At 44.0% G+C, this 12,210-nt stretch overlaps 1 protein-coding gene across 5 annotated transcripts in view; it reads right to left on the reverse strand.

Moving 5' to 3' along the window:
* Positions 1–12,210, reverse strand: part of TGFB2 (transforming growth factor beta 2) — an 83,426-nt gene that overhangs the window by 21,536 nt on the left and 49,680 nt on the right. For all 5 annotated transcript variants that reach the window (XM_032620266.1, XM_032620195.1, XM_032620494.1 and 2 more), the window contains one exon: positions 9,359–9,522. In XM_032620266.1, the coding sequence (XP_032476157.1) occupies positions 9,359–9,522 (164 nt within the window). The remainder of the gene's footprint in view (positions 1–9,358; positions 9,523–12,210) is intronic.

Here is a 12,210-nt window from a genome sequence, read left to right on the forward strand (position 1 = left end):
AAGGTGAGTTTTCATTCCTAAGAGATTGTTTCTGATAAAAGTTCAAAGTCAGTGCTTTGGAAATAATAATAATCATAATAATAGTAACCATTGAGTCGACTAATATTGCACTAGGAGTTTCCATGCATTCTCTCCATGCCTTACAAAATCCTTGCCAAGTAGGTGCTTTTGTTCACATTTTACTGATACAGAAATCATCTCGGTGATGTGACTTCCTTAGACTCCCCAAGGGGGAAAGCCACACCTGGAACTCACACTAGCCCAACTCCAAACCCTGGACTCCTCCTACCAGTAGGGCAAAGCAGCCAACAGCATGGCCTTTGGGGCCAGACTGCCTGCGTTAGAATCCTGGCTCTGCCTCTTCCAAGTCGTGTGGCCTGGGCAAGTTTCTCAACCTCTCTGTGCCTCAGTTTCTTCATCTGTAAAATGAAGATAATAGTAGTAACCACCTCATAAGGTTATTATAAGGATTAAATGAATCAATCTTTATAACGCACTTAAAATAGTGCCCAGCAGACAGTAAGCACTGCATGGGTTAGCGATAATTCTCAACACGGTTACTGAGCCACACTACGCAAAAGAACAGAGATGGGCTTCCCTGGTGGTGCAGTGGTTGAGAGTCCGCCTGCCGATGCAGGGGACGCGGGTTCGTGCCCCGGTCTGGGAAGATCCCACATGCCGCGGAGCGGCTGGGCCCGTGAGCCATGGCCGCTGAGCCTGCGCGTCCGGAGCCTGTGCTCCGCATCGGGAGAGGCCCGCGTACCGCAAAAAAAAAAAAAAAAAAAAAAAGAACAGAGAATTATTAGTTACCATTGCACGATTATTAACAGTTATTTGAATACAGTGGGGAAGGACTACTGTTCACACCATTTTTGGGGTCCTGTCTGCTCACAGCGTTCACAGGCTTTGGTAACGTCATAACCTAATGCAAATGATAACCATCCAATTTTCCTTACGAGGCGAGCATGTCATTCGATCAGTTTGCAAAAACCTGAGATATTAATAGCCTTGTACAAACAAAGTATTTATTATACCTCACGGCTTTTTTAAAAGTGGGTTACTATACCTCGTGTGTCTCCAACGTGGCGCCAGAGTTAGGATCAGTATTAAGGGGATTGTACGTTGTAAAATTCTGGACAACAGGAGCTCAGTATAAATTTTTTTTTCAGTAGCGCTTTTTGCAAGTCAAATTTAACAGACAGTCGGGTTTCTTGGCTGACCTCTTTATATTTTACACACCCTTGGGCAATATGAGAAATGAAAGCTGAACTCTGTGTGTGTGCACGCGTGTGCGTGTACAATGGCACATATATGCATGTGCATGCACACGTGTTTGGGATTAGGAAAAGGTTAATTTTCATTAACCCCACTAGTGCTGTGGTCCTTGCAGTGACAGGAACCTCACCCTTCATTTTGCAGCTTTAGAGTCCCTTAAAAAGCAGGCCAGGGCTTCCCTGGTGGCGCAGTGGTTAAGAATCCGCAGAGGGACACGGGTTCGAGCCCTGGTCTGGGGAGATCCCACATGCCGCGGAGCAACTAAGCCCGCGAGCCACAACTACTGAGCCCGCGAGCCACAGCTACTGAATCCCGTGCGCCTAGAGCCCATGCTCCGCAAGAGAAGCCACCGCAATGAGAAGCCCACCTACCTCAACAAAGAGTAGCCCCCGCTCGCTGCAACTAGAGAAAGCCGCGCACAGCAACAGAGACCCAGTGTAGCCAAAAATAAATAAATAAATAATAAATAAAAAGCAGGCCAAGGCCATCTACCTTGAATTATCACTGTAAAGCCTTAGGGGTGTGCATCGTTTAAAATCTTTCGGGGAGATGAGATACAATGTCCATTAAAAGTAGCTGGGGATTTGCTCCTCCCCACTACAATCTTTGTTTACTTATTTTGCTCCGTAAACATCAATTCACTCTTTCACCCTCAAATCTGAAAAATCATTTCATATGGACTATACAGCTTGAAGCCAAAGATAAATGGATATAAATGACTTAGGATTTAGCCACTGTTTTGTATAGCCTTGCAAGGGATCTCTAAAGATGAGATTTCATCACATTTGACAAACCCATTACTGTACAAATGCAAATCCAACTAGGCATTAAAATCCAAGGATTGGGAATTTCCTGGTGGTCCAGTGGTTAGGACTCCACACTTCCACGGCAGGGGCACGGGTTTGATCCCTGGTCGGGGAACTAAGATCCCGCATGCTGCACAGCATGGCCAAAATAAATAAATACATCAATCAATCTCAAGGATTAAAGAAAGAGGTCAGAAAAAGCAGAAGGACAGATTTTATTTTACTTTTGTTCATCACAGGTCTGATAGACTATTCTGTAGAGGGGGGAGTTCCTTTGTTAAGGCAAAGGTGACTTCAACTGAAGCTGGACGTCCAACCTCTACAAAAATAAACACCACCATTGCCCCTCTTAAGGCCATGGTCGGGAAATCTAGGGTGCCTTGGAAATCCACAGAGCTTGTTTCATCCCAGCACATTTATCTTCTACTGATTAATAGGCAACTACCAGCAGACTGTATTCTACCAAGATCTGACACCAAAATTTGTGGCCTCACACCAGCACCATGTGAGAAGGTGACATTTTTCTCCTGATGTATGATGTAGAAGGTATGAACCCAGTATATCGCATTGCCTCCCAGGGAGTTCTTTTGCATGGTTTTTTTTAGTGGTCTCAAGCTAGTAAATTAATCGAATGATAACCTGGCAACTGACTTTGGCAGGTAATTCTGTAGAGAGCTCTTCCTCTTGGGGGAATCAAAGACTCAGAAGTCAAAATCTAAGAGATGACGAGGAAGGAGGGGAATTAACCTAGGTTGACTGCCAACTCTCCATCCGACAGTTATATACACTGTTTTATTTCACCCTTACAATGAACAGCAAGTGAATTGGAATTATTAAAAAAGAAAAACTTGGATCACAACGCCCATACCAGTGAACACTACACCATGCTGTCTCATTAAGGGTGACTAGTGAACGAGTGAATAAAAGAAATACTGCGCATAGTAATTAACCAAACCTGCTCCTATCTCAATCTGATGCATTCAGATATTCCTGCGATAAATATTGTTGGGCTCAAAGAAATCTCTTGAGTCAGGCACATGGTGTATTGGAATTATCTGCCTGTCTACCCAAGGAGTCCAAACAAGACGGCAGACTGCCCTCAATTTCTCACAGCTCCCTTTCTGGAAGGAATGAGTTCTGAGGCATTCCTCTGGATTCTCCAAATTTTGCTCTAGGAGTCCCTTGGGTATATCTCTATTAGTGGAAAGACGGTACCGTTGGGACACCATTTACACGTCTGTTCCTCTACCAGACCCTGAGCAACTGGAAGGCAGAGTCTGAGTCTGATTTATCTCTAGATGGCTGGCACCAGTTCTGGTGCCAACGCTAGGAGGTGCCCACTTGGAGTTTGCTAACTACGACGCCATACAGTGGGTTAGTGTGGCAGATTAAAGATGGCTGCAACTTCTTTGACACTCCTCCCATCAAGAGTTGGGGTCTATTTCCTTTCCCTTTGAATCCGGGCTGGGCTGTAGGTCATTTGATCTATAGAATAATAATAAGGTGAAAATGATGCTCTGCTAGTTCTGGGCCTTGTTTTTAAGCGGATTGGCAGCTTCCGCCTTGGACACTTGGCCCCTTGAGCCTCATGTAAAAAGCCTGACTACTCTTCTGGGAAGACTGCGTGGATACATCCTGAAACCATTTAGAGAGGAGGAGGGGTTCAGTCATCCCATCCAAGCTCCAAGCTTATGAGCAAACTCATCACAGATCCTCCAGACCAGACCAGCTGCTACCTGAATACCATCAAGTGACCCCAGTCAAAGTCACATGGAGCAGAACAGCCCAGCCAAGTCTCGCCCAAGCTTCTGACCCTTAAAAGTCAATAAAATAATTGATATTTGAGGCGATGAAATTTAGGGGTAGTTTGTTATACAGTGACTAGATCATCGAACCATTACAAAGGTATAAATCTTATTATCCTAGAGGTGGTAAAGTTTTAAATGAACAGTAAATAGACCCACAGACAGAGAAAACAAATTTTTGGTTACCAAAGGGGAAAGGCAGCGGGGAAGGAATAAATCAGGAGTTTGGGATTAACACATACACACTACTATATATAAAATAGATAACCAACAAGCACCTACTGTATAGCACAGGGAACTATACTTGATATTTTGTAATAAGCTATAAGGGAAAAGAGTCTGAAAAAGTATATATATATATATATATATATATATATATATATATATAACTGAATCACTTTGCTGTACACCAGAAACTAACACAACATTGTAAATCAACTATACTTCAATTAAAAAAAAAAAGAATTGGGAAATAAGCGTGAAAAGGGTGTAAGTTGGTGAGAGGAAGCTAGAAATAGCTGGGATTTCCAAGGCCCTCTGAGGTCAGCACCCCTAAACATAAGTAGTTTTTGGTGGTCTCACACGGCCACGAGGTCATGGGCACCCTTACGTAAGTTATTAACTTCTTGGTGCTTCATTTCTTTGCTTGTGAAATTGGGGGCTTAGCCCCCTCCAAGATGGCAGATACCCTTGCCCTTGTTGGTGATATTCAGTTGAAGAAGATTCCCCTCTCCTATTTTTTTTCCCTCTGTAACTCTGGGCATGATTTTAATCATAAATACAAGCACAACTTAATCAGAGAAAGATGGATTCCATCTGCCCAATGCGCTGAGAGCTCTACTAAATATTAGTAGGTTCAAAAGCATTCCCAGAGCACTGGAGCTTTATCGGAGCATATTTCAATAAAGGCTGCCTTTGTCATAAATCTCTAAAAATATGGTAAGGGTCACTCCTATTTGGAAAAATTTTCAGTTTTCCTCTTTTTTGCCCTCTTTCCCTTCATATCAGAAGGCTTTATCCCTTTCGTATTCCCTCTGATACTGGTGTACATCTGAAGTCATACTATGATCACAACAGTATATGCTCTTCAGAGCCTGCTCACATAACAGAAGTCAGAGGTAGCAGGACAGTGCGGTTTTATATTACCACCATTCATCACAGCTCTGACAGACGATTCTGTAGAGGGGAGAAGAGTGAGAGTCGCCTTGCCAAACTAAACATGATTTCCACAGAAGCTCGGGTATCCTGACTCTCCCAGGCAGGGAGAAATCAACAGATGCACAGCCCTGGACAAAACTAACTCGGAACTCACTCCTGGAAATGCTATCTTAGGTCTTTCTAGCCTGGGATTCGGACTCTAGAAAGAGGACCCATATACATTATAGGGGACAGAATGACCCCCAAAACTTGGGATATGCCTTAAATCTGTGATTCCCAATGGAGAATGGAGAATGATCATATCTGAATGATGAGGAGGGCTTTTCGAAACCACGTCTGTCCAGAGGCAAATCTTTTCCTCTCCAGGGAGAATCAGAAGCTCCAGGAAAGGGACTGTGGACAGGCCTTGTAGAAGCTCCCCCAGGGCATTCAGAGGTGGGGAAGCACCTCCTGCACCCACATGTGAGCTTGCGCACGCGCGCGCGCACACACACACACACTCCCCCTGCTTAAAACCGATGCCCTGAGGAATCCTAATAAATTTTCCATACAATCATCTAAACACCCTGAAAACCTATTCCTAGTCATCCTATCTCTCCTCCTCTAGGAAGTAGATTGTCAACCCTGTGGCCAGTAGTACAGTAGTCAAAGGGAATCTAGAAACTTCAGAGGCTTTGTTCTTCTGAATAGTTGAGCTCTCCACATAGCTACAGGTCTGCCCATTTAAGCACTGAGTATTTTATTTTTCAAAATAACATTTCAGCAATTTTGCCTAGAAAACCCTCTAGTACCTTACGGCACGTGTTCAGTTACCTGAATATAATTTAGCCTCACCTGCATAATTGAAAGCCGTTACCGTAAGCATCAGTTTCTGTCCTGAGACTTGAAGAGGGAGTTTATCACTGAAGGCCACAAAGAGTTCCAAATGCATGGAAGGCAAGTGGCAAGTTGGAGAAGAACAAGCCAAAGATGGGACTCCAAATAAAAAGGCCACCAGCAGATGTCAGAATCCAGATAGGGTGCCACAGAGATAAAGACTGGGTTAACCACAAACAGGATAAGGTTTAGGAAAATTGTCCATACAGGCACTGCATTCTATGACTTGATCGTCTGGGCTGGCATTACTGGGGTGCACAGGCAAACATCTCAAGTCTAAAGGGTCATCTCCTCCTGTCAGAGTGTCTTCTCCCAGCACTCCTTCTAATCCAGCGCTTCGAATTTCTTGTGGTCCCAGAGAGGACCAAAGGCTGCCTTTCCGGTGAGTCAGCTGTGTGTGTGTGCGCTGTGTCTTCTGTGAGGGCGCTCAGGGATCTCTCTGACTTACTACCTGGACTTTGGCTGTGTTTCAGGAGGTTAGATTGCTGCATAGCTGAGCTCCAGATAGATAAGGAGATGTTATTCTTCCTTATTTTCCTCTAAAACTACCTCCTTCCTGGGTCTCGTGTTCAGTGTCACTGAACAAGCCCAAGGTCATGTTCTCCATACAATGAGCTTCTGTTTTGGGCTGTATCTTTTCCAATTGTGGGGCTTTAATTGGAGCAGAGCCTGCTGCTTGTGTCATGGGGTGGCCAGTGCTGCAATAACCTCTGGGAAGGTACACAGCCACTGAGGACCTCACTGAGGTCCTCTAAATTACCAGCCTCCAGGGACAGATCCCCTCCCGGGGATGAGATGGCCTCTGGGAGGAAGACAAACTATCAGTAACCCGCTATCAGAGGCCACTCCTCGGAGCAAGGTCAGAAGCCAAAGAATAACGGTGACTTTGCAGCTTACGTTACAGGCAACAATAACAGACCTTGCCTTCAATTTACTGAAGTCGCGTAATTGAAACAGGGCCAGAGAGAACAATCTATCTGCACAGAGAGGCATGGACGAGAGACTTAATTGAAAGAGAAGAAAAAAGAGGACAGGCAGTCATGTTTTTGTTTTTATTTTTCAAATCACCTTGCAATATCTCTGGCTACCTTTGATCAAGCTGCTTTTTCAGAGAACTCCGTCTTTGCTTTCCCTCCTAATACCACTCCACCCTCTGGCCGGCCTAGTTTCTCTTATTTTTCTTCTATTCTGGCTGATATTGAGGCAAAGAGGTAGGGAAGGATTTGCTACAAACAGCAAATGCGGTGAAGAGTGAGTGCTTGAGAATCAGAGCTGGACCTGGATCCCAGCCCCGCCTCCTCCTGGCTGTGTGACCCTGGCCAAGTGACTTAATTTCTCTGTGACTCAGCATCTTTCTCTGTAAAAAAGAGAAGGAATCCAGTAGAAGAAAGAATATTTGAAATGAGTGAAGGTGGTCTAAAAGTACGAACTTCCAGTTGTAAGATGAATAAGTTCTGGGGATGTAATGTACAATATGGTGACGATAGTTTGTAATAGTGTATTAAATATTTGAAATAAGAGAGTAAATCTTAAAAGTTCTTACCACAAAGGGGAAAAAAAATGTGACTATGTGAAGTGGTACATGTTAACCAAACCTATCGTGGTGATCATTTTGCAATATATACATATATCGAAATATTATTCAAGGTTGTACACCTTGAACTAATACAATGTTATACGTCTGTTATATGTCAATAAATGAAAAAAAAGATACTTCAACATGCAAACTTCACAGGAAAGATGTGGATACAAATGGAGGCAATACTTATACAGGGCTTAACAGAGGGGCTGGTACACAGAAAGCCGACCCTGTCTGATACTCTTAGAACGCGCATTAAGATTTTAAGGTCTCCACGGAGAGGTCCCTGAGGATCTAAGTAAGAACTACTTTTCATGAACACACATGTAAACTGGTACTTGAAACCTGTTTTAACAACTTCAGACTCATTCTCAGAGATTCCATGTACAATGCTTATTTGTGTGGGAATTTTTCCATTTTCCCAATAAATGCAAAGAAGAGTCTTATCCAGATTACCAAAACTTCCAAATGTTTACAATCCAGGACAATTAGAGGTCTCCACATGCAGATGTCATTCCTTTCATTCCCTCAAGGAAGCACACTTTTTAGTCATATTGTCTCACATGCCTCCTCCTTAACATTGGGGTTCTCGGGTCTGTTCTTATTCAGTCTCCCTCTACATATCTTCCCTGGAGGGCAACACTCCTCACCTCCTGGCACTGAGTACCATCTCTTTGGTACCCTCAACAGGCCCCTTCAAAGGACACCCTGTTTTGGTACAAGTGGCTCCTTCTGTCAAGAATGACCATCCCTCATCCTGTTTTAACAGATGCTTCTTGAGGCCCCACCCAAACGTCAAGTCCCTGGTGAGATCTTTCCAACTCTGCCCTCTACAGACACTGTTCATATGACACTATGACATATTCACTATGACCTGATCTGACTCCCTTGTCCAACTCAGGGCTTTCAGAGCAGTGCTTCCATGTGTATCAGATCCCCTAAAGATCTTGATAAAAATCTAGATTCTGATCTACATTCTGTGCATTCTGATTTGGTAAGTCTGGGCTGGGGCCTGAGATTCTGCATTTCTCCCAGCTCCTAGGTAATGCTGATGCTACTGCCCGGTAACCCACGTGAGTAATAAGCTGTTAAGAACATCTCTCACATCTCAGTAACTTGGTATCATCATCATCGTCACCATCATTATTACCACCACCATCATCATCATCGTCTCATCACCATCATCATCAGCATCATCACCACCACCACCATCATCATCATCGTCTCATCACCATCATCATTATATCATCATCAACATCTTTTGACACAGCTGCCTAGCAACTGTACTTAGGGAGATGAGATGTCAGGGCTGCCTGAAAGCGTGGCGGACAGTGGTGAACAGAGGATGTGCATCTGGTGTGGGATGGACTAGAAAGTGCGGGTAGAATCAGAGAGGAAGAGGAGGCAGGATGAGGTTAGTGAAGAGACAGGAGGTAGCAAAGAGAGGAAGAAAAGAGAGTGAAAAAGATGGAGAGAGAGACAACAGGAAGGAAGTGACGAGGGAAGAAAAGGAGAAAGGGATGGCCATCAAATGAGAAAAGAAAGGTAGCTGACTTCCCTCCTTGGGATGGGACTGGTCCTACATCATCTGACTTTACAGAGTAGGGGGTGGACTTCTGGACTTGAGCCCTCCCGAGGGTGGCACTCTAGCCATTCATGCCCAGAGCTTCCCCCCTTCACTCTAAATGTTCTGCCTTCCTGAGCAAGTGAGGAATGAAGTGTCACTGTGAGAGGAATAATAAATGAGGGTCTATGTCATGATTATGCGTGTAGAAAACGGCGTATCTCAGTCTGTAGGAAGTCCTTTATCCTAAGACTTCAAACTGATTGTCCATTCAAACAACCCAAACAAAAGTTACCTGATACAGTTCGATCCGTTGTTCAGGCACTCTGGCTTTCGGGTTCTGTAAACGAAAGACTCTGAACTCTGCCTTCACCAAATTGGAAGCATTCTTCTCCATGGCGGAGACGTCAAATCGGACAATTCTGAAGTAGGGTCTGTAGAAAGTGGGCGGGATGGCATCTGTAAAAAGTTAGGGCAATCATTCAAAATGATAAAAATCCATTGTTCTCTCACAAAAGACCACGCAGCATGAGATAGTCTTAAGAAACCATACGGGAAATATCTACAGAATGATTTTGTTTCCAATGGCCAATTTAATATCGTTAACAATTGAACCAGAAAAAAAAAATAAACATCTGCTTCTGGTTACAGGAGCAGCCGATTAATAGGGATTAACAAACCACTTCCAACTCCATTTGAGGCTATAAAGTTAACCCTCTCCTTTGAAAGCTGACAGAGTGGTGGAAAACCCTAGATGGTTATAAATTGGAACAAGTTCATGACAGTGGATGCCTGGAGAGAGCCGTCGAGCTTGCGTACACCCTCATCAGTTGTGCCAGGAAAAGAGCTCCTAATGGCAAGCAGTTTGCCCACGTATTTTTTTTCCTTGAAATTTTGGCACTCAAACACTCTGCTCTCTCCAGCTTCACGGACTGCATCTTTTTTGGCTTTGATAATTTGGTCTTTCACACACATAGGACCAAATACACCCTCTAGACAAGTTAGGGTGAGGACATTTGAATAAAAATACACAGATACTGGCTATACCAGGCCAGTCTTAAAATTCTTTATTCAGCATAAATGTCCATTGGTGGGAGGGAATCCTAGCTAATGAAGAGGAAGAAAATCAACCCAAATGCCTTCTGTTCTGAGTCACGAAAAATACAGAGATGCAGAAAGCCCACAGCAATTTCAAGTTCATGGGCTGCTAGAATTTTACTGTTATTTTGTAGTAACCTGTCATTGCCTTTGAATATACAACTTGAGGTTACACCCAAACCAAAGCAAGTCCCAATTCTATCCCCATACTTCATGTACAACACCGATTTATTAAGCACCTACACTGGGCAGGCCACCTGTTACAGGTACATTCCTACAGTATACGTAGAATAGGTATATTTCTACAATACTCTTCCAAAATCTCCTGCAAACTTACTTTCATTATTCTGGAATGTTCCATCCGACTCTGGTGGCTCCGTGATTTTCTACCCCTTCCTCAATTATGTCACTTCATTGCAACATAATCATTCATCTTTTTATGGCTTCTTACAAATGTTTTTATTACTTCATTATTATGTTTGCTTATTTTGTTTCCCTATGAAATCTTGAGGACTAACCATATTTTCCAGGTCTTTCTTTTTCCCCGTCTACCTAGGACAGGGCTCTGCACATGTAGAGTTCACCAAATAGCCACTGTTTACGAAGTTGGTCATCAACAGGAGTCTTGAAAGACTCAGGCATCTGGCTATTGGCAAGATTAGCTTCTTATTAAACAAGTGAACCATCCTGCTGATGTTAAAATAGAAATAAATACCTTTTGTGATTTCCTGGGAAATCCATGCCCTGACAATTACACTGAAAAAAAAAAATGCTAGGAACACACCAACATTTCCTCATCTTAAGAGCTCTGAACTTTTTTCCCTCATAGAGGCTTTTCCCCATCCCTTTCCCATGTCCTGTGGCTGCTGGAAAGCAGCTCATGGGGAAGTGGTGAATTTCAAACCATGCCCTGCCCGATGACTGCTTCACAAAGGACTGTGTGAATTGAAGCTTTGTAGCTCAGAAGCCTCAGAAACAAAAACAAACAAGCACGCAAACAAAACCCCCCATATCTAAAGCACCCACGTTTCAGAGAAAAGAAGGTATTCATGCGGACACGGGGATGGCCCTCTGCATCACTACGGTGAAATACTCGGTGGACAGTTTCAGGCGGATAAAAACATTCACCCGGCCAGAAAGGTTTGGGGAGCCCCCTAGCTTAGCAATTTGCAAAGGTAACTGCAAGGACAAATTGACCTTTCCCTCCGCTGGAACGTGCCCAGCCCAGGTGATTGGACAGGCTTGTCCCATCCTGATCAGCTCAGCTGAAAACAGTCTGGGGGCCCAGGTAGAGAGGCCTGGGGAGGGCTGGGGCCAGGCCTCCTGGCTTCACACACTCTCCAGTTTGGCCAGAACCTTCCACAGGCCTAGTGGCTGCATTCAAGTTCGCATGGCCTCCCCATTAGACAGCAGGAGCTGCAAACATGCTTTGAAAGAGCATCCTGAAAGCGCAAAGCTGCTTCAGTGCATTTCCTGTCATTAGCAAGAGTAAACATCTCATTGGTTTTCTCCCTCTTACTGGAACCCCCTTCAGGCCTGTGTTACTTCCACAGACACCCATCATTCACACCCGCCAACCCCAACCTTATCCCTCCATCAAGTTTGTAAATAAGTGCTCTTGAGATTTATTTTTATTCTCTTTTGTGTTTATTAAACTTTGAACAATTTTTTTCCCTTTCTGGTCCTCTGCCCATAAACACACTTTCTTTTTATGGCCGCTTTGGACCAGGAGGTCAATTTTGTTTCTCCTTCTTCTAAGCAAATCATCCAATGATCCTGTCCTAGGCTTTCGAGCTTTGAAGGGGTGTTTGCAAATATTTACAGGAATTGCTTGATAGTTAAGTACGTTGTTCTGCTCTGCTCCCTATACCCTGGCAAACAGCCCTCCTCCCCTCTGGCCATTATAACCATTCTGGCTGCTTCAACTGCCTGATAATACAAAGCCACAGTTTTGGTTCTTGCTTTATAAGTCGAAGCAGTTAACACAGGAGGTGAAATGGCAGCTGAGCATTCTCCAGCAGCACGTCGGCTTTGGTCTTGTGACCACAG

This window comes from Phocoena sinus, chromosome 1, assembly GCF_008692025.1.
Source record: "Phocoena sinus isolate mPhoSin1 chromosome 1, mPhoSin1.pri, whole genome shotgun sequence".
In the NCBI taxonomy this organism is placed as follows: Eukaryota; Metazoa; Chordata; class Mammalia; order Artiodactyla; family Phocoenidae; genus Phocoena; species Phocoena sinus.